This window comes from Rhinolophus hipposideros (genome assembly GCF_964194185.1).
Source record: "Rhinolophus hipposideros genome assembly, chromosome: 13".
NCBI lineage: Eukaryota > Metazoa > Chordata > Mammalia > Chiroptera > Rhinolophidae > Rhinolophus > Rhinolophus hipposideros.
Genome location: NC_138059.1, coordinates 39,114,139 through 39,131,433, shown reverse-complemented (window position 1 = coordinate 39,131,433; position 17,295 = coordinate 39,114,139). Strand labels below are relative to the sequence as shown.

Genomic DNA, 17,295 nt, shown 5'->3' with positions numbered 1-17,295 from the left:
CAAGAACACTTAAACAGCATCCTTCCGCAATACACCCAGGCATTAGAGCAGTCTAACAAATCACAACTAAAAGGTAAACAAATGTTTTCACTCTTGACTGAATGTGATACTAACCTTTGTCAGACACCTCTACTGTTAAGTGGTACTGAGGAGTGTCTTGTTTCTTCAAGGACTGCAAGGCTAACTGGAACACCCCTGTATAGGCTTGGACCAGGAAGAGTCCTTCTTTGGGAGACTTTGGAGTTTGATCCACAATTCTGTATTCTAAAACACTGTTGATAGTGTTTGCTTCATCCATGTCATGGGCAGCAAGAGTCCCAATATTACTTCCTATGGAGAAGAAAAGAACGAAATCCATCCATTACAGGCTCTATTTAATCTATTAAAAAATGGTTTCACTGGATAAGCAGGTTCCTAGAAATCACTGTAAATAACTTTGAGTAGCTGACTAAAGTTCTTAGATGTATTTTGGTTCTTCTAACCCTCTCCATAGTGTAGTGTGTTGAGTAGTATATTATTAATTTGATAGGGTTGCCATCACAAAGTACCACAGACTGGGTAGCTTTAACAACAGAAATTTATTTTTTCACAGTTTCTAGAAGCTAGAGCTCCGAGATCAAGGTTTGGTTTCTTTTGAGACCTCTCTCCTTGTCTTGTGGATAGCTGTCATCTCCACATGTCTTCATATGGTCCTCCCTCTGTATGTGTCTGTGTCTAGATTTTCTCTTCTTAGAACACCATATTGGAGATGGATTCAGAATGTTGGGTTAAAATTGAGTCTATTCTATATATGTAGGGTAAAAGAGGTACAAAATAAAGCCACTGCCTTTTGAGGGGCTTACTGTCTAGATCAATAAAATACTAAATTATTCCTTAGTATGTGTATATTCTCTTGTTTGGTGTCATACTAGTCATAATCTTGCGGGACTCAATTTCCCAAGTCTTAGCAATGCCAACTTTAATTCATATTGGATTATGACATTATAATGACATCATTTTAACTTTATTTCTTTAAAGACCCTATTTTTAAATGACAGCCACCCTTAGAGGTACTGGGGGTTAGAACTTCACCATATGGATTTTGGGGGGAAAGAATTCAATCCATAACAAATAGTGTCCTACAAAAAATTTAGGTTCACCCAAAAACCTCAAAAGTGACCTTATTTGGAAATAGGGTCTTTGTGATGTAATTAGTTACGGATCTTGACATGAAATCATCCTGGATTTAGAGTGGGTCCTAAATCTACTGATTGGTGTTCTTATAAGAAGAAGAGAATACACAAAAACACGCAGAAAGGATAAGGCCATGTGAATTAGGAGCAGAGATTAGAGTTATGCTGCCACGAGCAACCAAGGCATGCCAAGAGCCACCAGAAGCCAGAAAAGGCAAGAAAGAATTCTCCCCTAGCTGGCACTTTGATTCCAGACTTCTAGCCTCCAGAACTGTGAGAGAATAAATTTTTGTTTTTTAAGCCACCAATTTTGTGGTAATATTTTATAGCCTCCCTTGGGCATTAATACACAAGGCAAATGGTATAACTAAAGAAGGCAACCCAACTGTGGGTCCATTCTAAGCAATTTTTTGGAACAATTGCAGAGACTGACTCCACCCCAGAGATAACACGGGATCAAAGAACAGGCATGAATCCTCTCTACCTTGTTGCAGTTTATGGCCCTAAGTATTTTATTCCTGTGAGTGTTTTAGTCACTCACTTCTGAAATTTAGAAATTTCAGAAGTCAGAGGCTGACTCAGTTTTCCACTCGGCTCTGGTTGAGGTCTGATAGGTTCTGGATCACGTTACTCTGTGAAATGGGAATTGTGGGTTTCTCTACATGTCGCAAGAACTGCACCGTGGTACTAAAACTTGAATACATCCCATTTGTGGGGCTAGGTTTAACTCCCTCTCCTATATCAATTGGCATCAATTTACTTATATGAAAAGCTGGTGGGTTTTTATTGTGGCGGGTACGAAAGTACTTATGTTACATCTATAATGGAGCTGGAACCATGCAGGTGTGTCTTATGGGCCAAGGAAGGGGGGCATCGTGAGCAATAGAGCAGAAGAAAATATATACCTAGTATATTAGCAGTTGTTATTTCTGAATCCATCACAACCAAGTCACCTTTGTGGTATGCATCTGCCCTTGTAAGAAAAGTATCTGTGTGTTGGAATGGAAGAGTATCTTACTAAACTGTGATCCTTTGGTATCTGAGCGGCCCTGCTTTGGACCTTTCCCTCAACCAGTGAGCATAACACAGAGGACACTGTTCTTCTCTCACTCTACAGGAAACTTTCAGCTGTCAGAGGCACCATGAGGCTGTTGACATAAGTGACTAGGGAAATTTCAGTAGAGGAGGTCACTCATTACGAGCATAGAACTTTGTGGAGAGGAGTACCATGTCTCTAAGTGACAAAAGCCAGGAACAAGTGGTAGCTCAGATTGATTTGGAGGTGTATATAGCATCTTTTGGGGCATTCAGTAATACTTTACAGAGGTGGTGCTTTTATGAAACGCTAAATTTCCTGTTTGAACACGTAGGACTTGGTAGTAAGTGGGATTTCAAAATTAATGTTGGTGTTGCTAAAACTTGAATTCATGAGTCTCACAAGCTTCTGGCTAATAGAAGACACCAAACAAGAGAATATAACATACTAAGGAATAATTTAGTGTTTTAGTGAGCTAAACAGTAAGCTCTGCAAAGGGCAGGGACATTGTTTTATACTTCTTTTAGCCCATATATATAGAGAACAGACTCAATCTTTGTTGATTTATAAGAATTCCTTGTCCATTAAGTCCACTATTCAAAACTTTGAAATATTGTTACAAAAGAAATTCTCACTTTTAGAGAGGCAAAGAGCATTAACAATTGATTCTACCTAAACAGTTTATTCTACCAACAATGACTTTCACCAGTGTCAGAAAACTAGTACTGTTCTCTTCCCAAATAAGCCTCTAAAATGGCTCCTAACAAACCTCCACACACGGACATTGGTGTTTCATGTAATCCTCTCCTGTTAAGTGTAGGTTGGGTCTAGTGACTTGCTTCTGATGAATAGAATATGAAAAACATGATGGGATGCTACTTCCAATATTAGGTTATAAAAAGACTGACTTCCATCTTGCCCAACACTTTTTGAGCACTCTCTCTCTCTCAACTCTCAAAGGTACCCAGCTGAGCTGCACCCAGATTCCTGGGTTGTTTTAACCTGCTACATTTTGGGGCAATTTGTTATGCAGCAATAGACAACTAATACACTAAATGTTAGGCTATATGCAGATTTGAAGGATCATCTACAAAAGTCTTCAAATGTCTTCTGCCTTCATTCAGCATCACAGACCATCCCAGATTTCCAAACAAGGTAATGCTCAAGTGTTTCTTGGTTATTGTTACACATTCCATTGTCACACAACTGTTGCTATTAGAAGACTCTTATAATTAACTAAAATCCTTCAAGTCATTTAACACATCCTATTGCAGCAAGAATTGAAATAAATGAAAATGAGAGGACCTAAGTGAAACACACTGACAATGGGTAGCCTACGTATATCTTCTAACAGAAAAAAAAAAAAATAAGCATTGAGCAAAAAAGCCATACAACCAGTGTCTACTAAGCTGCCAGGACAGTACCCACTGTGTCAGAAGTATGTGGCAAGAAGAATAGTTATAAAAAAAATGTATTTAAAAAAGTAAATACAAACAGAAATTGTGGACTTCGTAGAGAGGAAAAAACCTAATAAAGATGAATAAAAAAAGAGAAAAGAATAGAGAGATCAAAAGAAAATGATGAGAAAATCCACAGGCATGTGAGAATCTGCCAGGAGAGCAGCAAAGCCCTAGGAATGGTAGTCATAAAAGGCTGCTAACCTTTAAAGCCTCTGAAACTTATATGAAACAAGAGACAAAAACGTTTCAAGAAGTGCCAACCTGCTCAGCCGATAAGCTTAACATCAAGGAGTAATAGATAGAATTTTCTTAAATCCAAGGAAGTCATAAAACTCTGAAACATAATGTCCCATAATAATTGTCCCTGTATAAAACTAAGGCTATTATAAGATGAAGTAAAAGAAATAAAGCAAGTCAAGAACAAAAGGACAAAAATAGATAGGACTTGACCTTCATCTACCAACCTCCTGAACTATTATCACCTTCCTAGAGAGGAAGCATGAAGGATCAAAAGTCAATTTCCGTTTGTTGTGCTTATTTACTGCAGGATATCTGAAATTGGGTATAAATGTTGATTTAAATTATTTAGAAAATTTGATGAGATTTTATCTGTTACTGAGTTTATTAGAGGGCAAACAACAATCTATGGAAAAACCTTGCAAATGAGATAACCTTATATATGTATACAGGATACTAGTGGAAGTGGTTATAGTGCTAATGATCGTGGTAAGGGTGGTAGTAGCAGTAATAGTAAGAATAGTAACAGTAATAATAGTGGCACTAATAGTGGTAGTAGTGGTGATGGTAGTTATAAAAGCTCCAGTTTAAGAACACTACCCAGATACTGAGTGAGCCAAAAAACCTGTGTGAGTCTCAAGGTATATTCAACCTCTATGCTGTGCTACTCACGGACAATTGATCCCTGATCAGGTTTACATGCCCACCTTTTCCAGAACAGAAAGGAGAAAGGGATTACAGAGTTAACATGGGAAGGACAGCTACACAGCTTAGAACAGATCTTATTTCTTACCAATTTTTTCATTCTCCTGGACCTCAAATATAGTCACTGTAGATGGACACGTAGGTGGATTATCATTAATGTCGTTAACTTTCACATGAATTTGTAGTGGGAATGCAAGTGGTTTTCCAAGCTCATCCTTTGCAACTGCATAAAAAACATACTAAAACAGAAAGATCAGTTAAGATATGACTCTTTCTTCACTACCTTTAAAAGGCAGAGAAAACAGCTCTTTCGATTCTACTTCGATTCTATTTACCACCTTATTTTCAATTACTTAGAACTGGGAACTGAGAGAAAAATGTGGGGATATTATCATATGTTTGAGAGCAATAATGTTCTAGGGTTCAGAACAGTTTGGGGTTTTAGTTATTGTTTTTAAGTAAAATCTTTTCTGCTTTCAGCTGTCCACAGGCACAGGACGTGGTCTTGTCGCCTATGAGACTCCTCCAAGTTCTACTCACTGAATCTTTTTCTTCTCGGTCCAAGGGCTGATTCACATAAATATCTCCTTCCTGGTCAATTGAAAATGGGAATCTTGGCAGCTTCTCCTTTTCAACTAAGGAATATTGTGCACCTGGTTCATTCCACCGCACCTACAGGGCCCAAAGTGAATTGTGAGGAAAAATACATCTGGACCAAGAGAACTGGAAAGGAAATAAACAATTTCCTGGTTCTTAATTTGAAATTTCTGACAACCTTGCTGTCTGTGGTTTCTTATAACTACTGAATTACATTTTTCATTTTCAACATAAAATCAGCTTTTTTATTTTTCCAAATTATGTTGCTCAAAACATATTTTTCTTCTCTAAAGCAATTTTGTGAAACTTCTAAAGAATTTGTGGGTTTTTCTTTTGGAAATCTGATTGTGGAGGCTTCATATTCATAAAACATCAATTTAAGAAACAAAATGTACTTTGTAGCTGCCATTATCTGAGGACTAAGCCACGATGTATGATACTGAATTTTTAGGGCAGAAGGGGCACTCACTTAGAACTTAGGCTTCAAAAACTCACCAGTGAAAATAAGAACAAAGGAGACACTTCAAACTCTTCTCTGTGTGATTATTTAAGTAAGACAAATGATACATAAATAACATTTAGTCTTAAAGACTTCAGGATAAGAATAATTTCCAATTCCTAGCATTGTTTTGTAAATAACTTGGCAAAATCAATAAAGTTAATAGTAAGAACAGTCTACTTCCTAGAGACAGAGCATGGCATCTCTGATGTTCTATACTAATAGTACACTTATTGAGGGCTTACTACATTCCAGACACAATTTGAAACATTTTTATGCATTATGTCATATATCCTCAAAAGCACTATGATATAGAAACTATTGTTATCCCCATTCTATAAATGAGGAAACTAGGGCACAAAAAGTTTAAGGGATTTGTCCAAGTTCCTATGGCTATTTGAAATTTCCACACAACTATTCTCTCAAACCAGCTTGGTAAGTGTATCAAGAAAGCATCATTGTCTCTTGCCAGCTATTTAAGCATCACCACCTGTCCAAGCCAAACACCATGTTTCTAGTTTTAAGTGAGTGCCCTTTCTGCCCTAAAAATTCAGTATGAGTTCTCCTCTCTTGAGTTGTTCCCCTCCATTCTTCTTCTTGGGTTTTAAGACACACAAAACACTTTTCCCAGGCCTAGATATTGGGTGTGGCACTCCAGAATTTCTTTTCTTTGACAGCCCTGAGAGCAAACAAGCACATGCATTCTTTTTAGCATTTGTAAATCCTTATGGGGCTAACCTAAATAATAAATAGGAAGACTTTAGTAAAGGCCTTAAATCTGCAATTCTTATGGTAGTGAGTCCTGACATACATTCTTAGCTGGCAAAGCAGAATATCGCTTGCTTTCATTCTTTTTTTCCTGACAGTAAAGTTCATTAATTTAGCATTTAATAAATAAAATTATTTTAGGGTATGCAATAGATATGATGGGATAGGCCGTTCCAGGGCCCCTTAACAACAACAGTGTCATTTTAAAACAATCTTAAAGGAACCACAGACTGGGACTCCTTCACAATATTAATACCTGTTATTCACTTTCACAGACACTATCTCTCAGTTAATCTTCACAACAACCCAGAGAGGTATTATTATCCCCATTTTACTGATGAGAAGTTGGGGCTCAGAATAGTTAAATGACTTATTCATGATCAATCATTAAAGTAACAGAGCAAGGACATGGTTTGGGTCATCTGCTTTTAAATCCAGTGCTGTCTCACTAACTCACAGCTTTCATGTTAAAGAACCTCCTGATCTTCCAGAAAAGATCAGATCTTGGTGGAGACCAGAGTGGATTTCCAGGAGCCAAGGTAGGAGGGGACTCAGGGGGAGAGCACCAGTCATGGAGGTGGGAAGGGGGAGCACATGTGAACAGAGAGAAGAGGCACACAGAGGAGAAGGAGTTGGGAGAGGGTGGTCTCCATGGGTAAAGGTTCCCTACTCAACTCTTACTCTAGGCCAGTCCTGTCTCTGTCCTTCAGCCTATGATGGGATGAGTCCACTGGATAGAGGTTTTTACCACAAAAAGAAGAAGAAGCAGCCTTTCAAAATTCAAATAATATAATCATACACATGTACATGTACACCATACACAACCCACTCTAGTACAACCATAATCCAGACTAGTGACAGGGAATAAACATCAGTGGTATCTACTTGTAAAATGAAGCTGAATGAAGTTATATTAAATATATATATATATATTCTCCAATTTGGTGAAGTCCAGAGTTTACCCATGATAAGATAATACATAAAAGAGTCTAGTTTACTCCAGAGACTTGGGTTCAGAAACTTTGTCTATGTAGTTTGCTTTATAATTGCATAATGTAAAAATGTACCTAATAAATGTATCAGTGAAGACCATGAAGATGGACTTCTACAAAGTGAGGCCATTACCTAGTAGGCTCTAGGCATTCCTGGGGCACTACCTGAGTGATTTTGATGGGGTGAGGATTTGTTGAGTTTTCTACAATCTCCACAGGTTCTGGTGCTTTCCAAATATTTTCCTTCACTGTAATATCCACAGATGTACTGTCACTGAAAGAATTCTCATTCTGGCCTCCCATGTCTTTCACTGAGACCACCAGATTATAGGAAGGATTCTTAATGGGATCCAATTCCTGAGATCCTATGGAAAGTAGAAAAATAAAAAAGAAATGTCTCTAAAGGTGACACAGATCTAGGTCCCTTTTTCTGACTCAGTTGTCCAATGAGGGCATCACTTGACTTACCTTCTGAGGTAAGTGAAATTGCCCCTGTTTTGTTGTTGATCTGAAAGTACATGACATTGTTGATCTTGGGAAGCTGGATAACAATTTGATAAATAAGCTGGCCATTGGGAGTGGCTGGATCATCCAGGTCTGTAGCATTGACATACATGAAGGGCTTTCCTATTTAAAAAATGTACCCAGAAAAAAAGATATATTAATTGAAATTCAAACCAACCATAGCTACTTTTACCTTCTAAGTGGCAGAGATAGAATGGGGGAAGGTGCCATAATTCATATCAGTGGGGAAATAAATCTTTATTTTGCTCCCTTCCCCTAGGATGAGGTTTTTTGAAGCATAGTCCAGGGAACTCTAGGGGTCTCTGAGAGGCTAAATTTATGCATGTGTAAAAGATCCACTCAAAGCACAAATTAATGCAATGGATTTTAGAGTAAAGGAGTAAAAGAAAAGAAAAGAAAAGAAAAGAAAAGAAAAGAAAAGAAAAGAAAAGAAAAGAAAAGAAAAGAAAAAGGCATTGATATGGTTTCAGCTTCCACATTGTAACCAGCCTTTAAGAGACCACCACTTGTTGAGTTTTGGTATAGTACCAAAAAATATCCAGACGTCATCAAAATGGCGGTGTGAGGTGAGCCTCTGTAAAGCTCCCCTGAAATTTACAACTAATCGAACAACAATAACTCCACAAAGGACTTCCTGCACAGAAGACAGGCAAGACAAAGAGGCCCACTACTGAATTCACCAAAAGGTGGGAGAAGAGCACAAGCCTGAGAGGAGGGACTGGAGAAGTAAGAAGATGGAGGGGCATGGACACAAGACGGAGACCTGGCTCAGTGCTCCGAGCTCGCTGCATCCTGGAACTACCACAGCGGCGGGAGTCGGAAGAACTCGGACTGCTAGGGCTCCACTTATGGCCCACAGGACTGAGGGGGCAGCATATAACACGGCTGAACCCAACATTCACGGCAGAGACCTCGAAGAAAAGACTGAGGGAAGAAGGCTAAAAATGGTGATTTAAGCCCTCACTGCTGAGCAGAGAACGGAAACCTTAGGCACTGAGACTAGCTGCCCCCTCTCTACCTTCCCAAAGCTCACCCTGCACCCACCTGCCCGGTGCTAGAAGTGGAACAGTAGCAGTGTCAGATCAAAGGAAGAGATCATTTGCTGTTCTGAGAACTGTAGACCGCAGACACAGATTCGCAGCCTAACTAGTTCCGGAAAAGGGGAGGAAGCTGTGGAAGCAGGATAGGCTGTGGTGGTGGTTGAGGCCATTGCTCTGGGCCACCTCTCACAACTCACCCCGCCCCTGGCCCCACCTACCTGGGTGGATCCCTGCAGGAGTAAACAGAACTACCCAAACATATGGGCTCTGAATCTAGTGCAGAAACAGCTTTGGAACTTCAAAAGCTATCCGCATCCCACAGGGACGAGGCCCCTAAGACCCAGGCGAACTGTTAACAGAGGAGAAGCACGTCTCCGAGGGAATCACCCCATTGTGTGAGAAGCTGGAATGGTGCAGAGAAAACAAAACACTACTCTGTGAGAGAGGAAACAAAAGGCTACAATCGGAAAGAAAATAAAACATTCTACCAACAAGTATTGGAAAAGAAAAGAAAGACCTCTTCCTATCAACCTGTTGCAGAAGCCACTCCTGTAGATGTCTAGGAAGAGAAATAATAAATCAGCAATTGCCATGAATAACCAAGGCAGAAAGACAGCTCAGAAATAAAGTGAAAAGTCTCCAGAAAAAAAACTTAAACGTATGGAAATACGTGACTTAAATGACAGAGAATTCAAGATTGCAGTTCTGAAAAAACTCAATGAGATGCAAAAAAACACAGAAAGGCAATTTAATGAACTCAGAAACGCAATCAAAGAACACCATGAGCATTTTACAAAAGAGATTGAAATTTTGTAAAAGAACCAAATAGAATTTCTGGAGATTAAGAACTCAATAGAAGAAATTAAGAATGAAATAACCACCTTAGGTAGTAGAGTTGACCAGATGCAGGAAAGAATCACTGACATCGAAGATAGAAACCTGAAAATTACAAGGTGGACAAAGAAAGAGACTTGAGACTTAAAAGAAATGAAAGAAATCTACAAGAACATTCTGACTCTAACAGAAAGAGGAATATACGAATAATGGGCATACAAAAACAAGAAAAAAGAGAGAAGGGAAGAGAGAATATATTAAAACAAATTATTGATGAGAACTTGCTAAACTTGTGGACAGAACTGGATCCTTGCATCCAAGAAGCAAATAGAACACCTAATTACCTCAATCACAACAGGCCTTCTCCAAGGTACATTGTATTGAATCTGTCTAAAATTAACACCAAAGAAAGAACCCTCAAGGCAGCCAGGGAAAAGAAGACGGTAATCTACAAAGGAAAGCCCATTAGATTATCATCAGATTATATAGCAGAAACTCTACAAGCCAGGAGGGAGTGGAACCAAATATTCAAACTATTGAAAGAGAGAAATCATGAGCCAAGAATAATATATCAAGCAAAGATATCCTTTAGATATGAAGGAGGAATAAAGACCTTTCCAGACATACAGAAGCTGAGGGAATTTTCTAATACACGACCTGCACTACAAGAAATACTAAAGGAGGCTATTCAACCACCATCAACAGGGACAAATTGTGGCAACCGAAACATAAAAAGGGGGAGTGTAAAGGCCTGAACTGGAATATGGGAATGGAGAAAGTAAGCGTGATGAAGAAAATGGAATACTCTAAGTATCAAACTTTCTTTTACATAATCTTAAGGGTAACCACTCAAAAAAAATCCAGAACTGAAATATATACAGTAATAAAAAAAAAAACAGAGGGAAACATCATAGAATACCAGCACCCAGAAATAATAGACAACAACAAAAAAGCAAAGAAACAATGGAGTCACAGCCTTACCAGAAAACTAAAGATAGAATGACAGGAAATCGTCACATATCAATAATCACCCTAAATGTAAATGGACTGAACTCACCAATAAAAAGGCACAGAGTAGCAGATTGGATTAAAAAATTAAACTCAACCATATGCTGTCTCCAAGAGACACATCTCAGCTACAAGGACAAGCATAGACTCAAAGTGAAAGGGTGGAAATTGACACTCCAAGCAAATGGTACCCAGAGAAAATCAGGCGTAGCCATAATGATATCAGATGAAACAGACTTCAGGGTGAAAAAGATAACAAGAGAAAAAAATGGACATTTCATAATGGTAAAGGGGACTATACAACAAGAAGACATAACAGTCATCAATATTTATGCCCCCAATCAGGGAGCACCAAAATATACCAAGCAACTACTAACAGAACTAAAGGGAGAGATTGACCAAAACACAATTATACTAGGGGACTTAAATACATCATTGACATCTATGGATAGACCATCCAAACAAAAAATAAATAATGAAATTGCAGCCCTAAATGACACATTAGATGAAATTGACATCATTGACATATATAGAGCACTTCATCCTAAAACATCAGACTATATATTCTTTTCGAGTGTACATGGAACATTCTCAAGGATAGACCATATATTGGGGCATAAAAGCAGCCTCAGCAAATTTAAGAAGATTGAAACCTTACCAAGCACATTCTCTGACCACAAGGCTTTGAAATTGGATATCAACTGCGAAAAGAAAGCAGGAAAAAACACAAATACATGGAGATTAAACAACTTACTTTTAAAGAACGACTGGGTCAAAGAAGAAATTAGAGAGGAGCTCAAAAGATGCATAGAAACAAATGACAATGAAAATACATCCTACCAAAATTTTTGGGATGCGGCAAAAGCAGTTTTAAGAGGGAAATTTATATCATTACAGGCCTATCTCAAGAAGAAAGAAAAATCACAAATAAGTAACCTCATGTCACACCTCAAAGAACTAGAAAAAAAAGAGCAAGTGAAACCCAAGGTCAGCAGAAGAAAGAAAATAACAAAAAACAGAGCAGAGCTTAATGAATTACAGAACAAAAAGACAATAGAAAAAATTAATGTGACAAAAAGCTGGTTCTTTGAAAAGATTAACAAAATCGACAAACCCTTGGCTAGACTCACTAAGATTTAAAGAGAGAAGACACTAATTGACAAAGTCAAAAATGAGAAAGGGGAAGTTATCACAGACACCACACAAATACAAAGGATCATTCAAGAATACTATGAAGGACGATATGCCACCAAATTCAATAACCTAGAAGAAATGGACAAGTTCTTAGAAACATATAGCCTTCCAAGGCTGAGCCATGAAGAACTGGAAAATCTAAACAGACCAATCACCAGTAAAGAAATTGAATCAATCATCCAAAACCTTCCCAAAAGCAAAATTCCGGGACCAGATGGCTTCACTAGTGAATTCTACCAAACCTTTAAACAGGATCTAATACCCATCCTGCTGAACCTCTTCCAAAAAATTGAAGAAGAGTCAGTATTCCCTAACTCATTTTATGAGGCCAACATTACCCTGATACCAAAACCTGGTAAGGACAACACAAAAAAAGAAAACTACAGACCTATATCTCTGATGAATACAGATGCTAAAATCCTAAACAATATTTTAGCAAATCGAATACAACAATGCATTAAAAAGATTATTCATCACGACCAAGTGGGGTTCATACCTGGGGCACAAGGATGATTCAAAATCCGGAAATCCATCAATGTGATACAGCATATAAACAAAATAAAGGAAAAAAATCATATGATTCTATCAATTGATGCAGAAAAAGCATTTGACAAGATACAACATCCATTTATGATTAAAACACTCAATAAAATAGGTATAGAAGGGAAATACCTTAACATAATAAACGCCATCTATGACAAGCCCTCAGCTAATCTCATAATTAATGGTGAAAAACTGAAGCCCTTTGCTCTACGTTCAGGAACACGACAGGGCTGTCCCCTATCACCTCTGCTTTTCAACATAGTGTTGGAAGTCCTTGCCAGAGCCATCAGGCAAGAGAAAGAAATAAAAGGCATCCAAATTGGGAACGAAGAAGTTAAAATATCACTCTTTGAAAATGACATGATGCTATATATAGAAAACCCTAAAGACTCCACCAAAAAGCTATTAGAAGCAATCAATGAATACAGTAAAGTTGCTGGCTCCAAAATCAACGTACAAAAGTCCATTGCATTCTTATATACTAACAATGAAATCTCACAAAAAGAAATACAAAAAACAATTCCCTTTGCAATTGCAGCAAAAAGAATAAAATACCTAGGAATAAACTTCACCAAGGATGTGAAGGATTTATATGCTGAAAACTATAAGACATTTTTGAAAGAAATTGAAGAAGACACAAAGAAATGGAAAGACGTTCCATGCTCATAGATTGGAAGAATCAACATAGTTAAAATGGCCATATAACCCAAAGCCATATACAGATTTAATGCAATCCCCATTAAAATCCCAATGGCATTTTTTAAAGAAATAGAATAAAATATCATCAGATTTGTTTGGAACCACAAAAAACCCCAAATAGCCAAAGCAATCTTAAGAAAAAAGAACAATACTGGAGGTATCACTCTCCCTGATTTTTGCTTGTACTACAGAGCTACAATAATCAAAACAGCATGGTATTGGCAGAAAAACAGACACATAGACCAATGGAATAGAATTGAGAACCCAGAAATAAAACCACATAAATATGGACAGATAATTTTTGACAAAGAAGCTAAAGACATACAATGGAGGATAGACAGTCTCTTCAATAAATGGTGCTGGGAGAATTGGATAGCCATGTGAAAAAGAATGAAACTGGACTGTTATCTGTCATCATGTACCAAAATTAATTCAAAATGGATCAAAGATTTAAGCATAAGACCTGATACAATAAACTGCATAGAAGAAAACATAGGTACTAAACTTATGGACCTTTGGTTTAAAGAGAATTTTATGAATTTGACTCCAAAGGCAATGGAAGTAAAAGCTAAAATAAACAAATGAGACTATATGAAACTTAAAAGTTTCTGCACAGCAAAAGAAACCATCGACAAAATGGCAACTGACTGAATGGGAGAAGATTTTTGCAAACAGTTCCTCCGATAAGGGTCTAATATCCAAAATATACAAGGAACTCATGAAACTCAACAACAAAAAAACAAACAACCCAATTGAAAAATGGGCAGAGGACCTGAAGAGACATTTCTCCAAAGAGGACATACAAATGGCAAATAGACATATGAAAAAATGTTCAACATCACTAGTCATCAGAGAAATGCAAATAAAAACCACAATGAGATATCACCTCACCCCAGTCAGAATGGCTATCATCAACAAGACAAATAGTAACAAGTGTTGGAGAGGCTGTGGAGTAAAAGGAACCCTCATACACTGTTGGTGGGAATGCAGACTGGTGCAGCCGCTATGGAAGGCAGTGTGGAGGTTCCTCAAGAAATTATGAATAGAATTACCATACGACCAGCAATCGCTCTCCTGGGTATCTACCCAAAAAATTTGAAAGCATTTCTCTATAGAGACACGTGTACCCCAATGTTCATTGCAGCTTTGTTTACGGTGGCCAAGACATGGAAACAACCAAAATGTCCTTCGATGGACGAATGGATAAAGAAGTGGTGGTATATATACACAATGGAATACTATTCGGCTGTAAGAAAAGATGATATAGGAACATTTGTGACAACATGAATGGATCTTGGGAGTATAATGCTATGTAAAATAAGACAGACAGAAAAAGCAGGGAACCATATGATTTCACTGATATGTGGTATAAAAACGAAAAACAACAAAAGAACAAGACAAACAAATGAGAAACAAAAACTCATAGACACAGAGAATAGTTTAGTGGTTACCAGAGGGTAGGGGGGTTTGGGGGGTGGAAAATGAGGGTAAGGGGGATTAAATATATGGTGATGGAAGGAAAATGATTCTGGGTGGTGAATACACAATGGGTTTATAGATGATGTAATCCAGAATTGTACACCTGAAATCTATTTAATTTTACTAACAAATGTCACTCTAATACGTTAAAAAAATATCTATAATCATCTAAAGATGCTATTACAATACTCTTCCCCTTTCCAGCTACATATCTGTGTGAGATAAGTTTTTCATCAAATGCTTCAACCATAACAGCGTATAGCAACAGAATTAATGCAGAAACAGACATGAGAATCCAATTGTTTTCGATTAATTTAAATATCAAAGACATTTACAAAAATTAAAACAATGGCATTCTTCTTAACTCTTTTTGTATTTGAAAATATGGTTATTTTCATTAAAGTATGTTCATTTTTTTAAATGAATTAATAAATATTTTGAAGTTTCTCAGTTTTAATTTCTAATATGATAAATATTGGTAGATATAACCATGATGTACTAGAGCCAGCTTGTGAGACCCAATTGTTTAATTTCCATATGACCATATGACTCAGCAATTTTGAACCAATTATTAACACCATTGGTAAATTAAAACAGGCCATGGTGGTAGGGAGTATTTTTACCACAGAAATTGGTAAATGCTACAAGCAGGACTTTTTGCCCCAGAGAGACAGCACTCCCTTATATATAACCCATATATAACAACACTGGATATATCAAAAAGAACTTTGGAGTCCTTAATAATTTTAAGAGAATACAGGAGCACTGAGATTAAGAGGTTTGAGAACCACTAATCTAGAAGATCCTATTAATGAAGACACAAAGGGGAAGTCCTGAAAGATTCTTATTTAGCATAACTTATTAGTCAATTTTAGTATGTAATTTCAGGGACAGAGAGAGTGAAAATGTTCAACATAATAAAAAAATATTTTTCCTGAGTTATTGGAAGTGGTTATTAAAGAATGAGAGACAGAGAAGATAAAGTAGCATAGAGAAAAACTTGACAGTGAAAAGAAAAGAAATCTTCACAATAACCCAGAGAGGTATTATTATCCCCATTTTAATGACTAAGTAATTTCTATTACCCATGGAAATGGCTAAGACTCTCTGAGAATGCAGAAGTCTAATATTCATGTTTATTTTGTGCACTGTTATGATGTAATACGCCATCTCCTCAAATCTTCACTAAAGCCTGTGGCATGCACCTATGCCTTGATGAGGGGCTTTTGAGGAAATGAAGGTTATAAGCCTAGTGAATGGATAAGTCACAGGTTGGAAGAGATAAAAAAGAACTGGGAGCTAGCAATGACCATGAGAATGTAGTTTCCTGAGAGGATAGGAGAGTGAGTTAATCTTTCCAAAGTGTTCTAAAGTGTTATAGAGCTCTACAGTGTTCTAAAGCTCACCTTAGAATAGTGGTTCTCAAATGTGTGGGATTTTGCCTACCAGGGGATTTATGGCATGTCCAAAGACATTTTTGTTGTCGCAACTTGGTGTTGCTACTGGCATCTGGTGAGTAGATGTCAGAAATGCCACTAAATATCCTACAATGCACAGAATAGCACCTGACAAAAAAAAGAATTATCAGGCCCAAGACGTCGATGGTACAAAGGTTGAGAAACCATGCCCTGGAGTAATAGGGATAATAAAATAACTCCCAGATGATTGCTATGAAATTTGAATAAGATAGTAACTGCTTAATGTGTGATAGCTGCAGCTGTTAGCCACTCAAATATGATCTTTTGCTTGACATCCTTCCATTTTTTTTTCATAAATATCTCCAGGCTCCTGCTTATTACCTGGGCGAGAATTCTGTCTTACTGAGCCTTCATACTTTGACTGGAGAAACACGGGTCGATTGTCATTGATGTCCTTCACTTCTATGGTGATGGGGACTGGGCCCTCCACTGTAGCTCCATGAGCATCCAGGGCTGAGACCTAATGTTGAAATGAAAAGGAAACCACCTTGGTGAGTCTGGACTTCATATCACACAACAAAAGTGACTTAAGAGAAACCAGAACTCAAACAAATAACCTGGTGACTATAGGGGAGAAAGACATCCACAGAATCACAATTTGGGGGATGCTAAAATAGGGGCCCTCTAAGTTAAACCTGGCTAATCAAGACTGTGTTTTTCCAGCAGTAGGGTATGCTGGACACTGGACATGCTTCTTTTGTACATAGCGGGAGTCTGAGAAATAAGAACACTTTGACCCTTGAGGCTATAGAATAGTTATGTCTTCTTACCAGACTTTTTAGTGGTCAACCTGAAGCAGACAAAAAGCTTTTGTCTTGTTCTTTTTCCCCACAATTAGCTCTCTACTATTCCTGCATATTCAGATACCAACCATGGAAACTAAGAGGAAAAGACAGGGAGAAGGGTCTTTCTAGTTAGCCTTTGACCATTGGTTATTCCTGCCTTTTGCAAGGTCCAAAGGAGCTCCATCCCAGCACTGATGCTACCTTCTTTGTGTGTCCAGAACCAACACAACAGATATAGGCACAT

At 37.7% G+C, this 17,295-nt stretch overlaps 1 protein-coding gene across 1 annotated transcript in view; it reads right to left on the bottom strand.

Annotated features, from left to right (window-relative positions):
- CDH17 (cadherin 17) overlaps positions 1-17,295 on the bottom strand; it is a gene marked incomplete at both ends in the record, with an annotated part of 135,961 nt that overhangs the window by 71,300 nt on the left and 47,366 nt on the right. The window contains 6 exons of the mRNA XM_081070799.1: positions 115-330; positions 4,699-4,849; positions 5,151-5,282; positions 7,632-7,831; positions 7,935-8,093; positions 16,588-16,726. Of these exons, the coding sequence (XP_080926925.1) occupies positions 115-330; positions 4,699-4,849; positions 5,151-5,282; positions 7,632-7,831; positions 7,935-8,093; positions 16,588-16,726 (997 nt within the window). The remainder of the gene's footprint in view (positions 1-114; positions 331-4,698; positions 4,850-5,150; positions 5,283-7,631; positions 7,832-7,934; positions 8,094-16,587; positions 16,727-17,295) is intronic.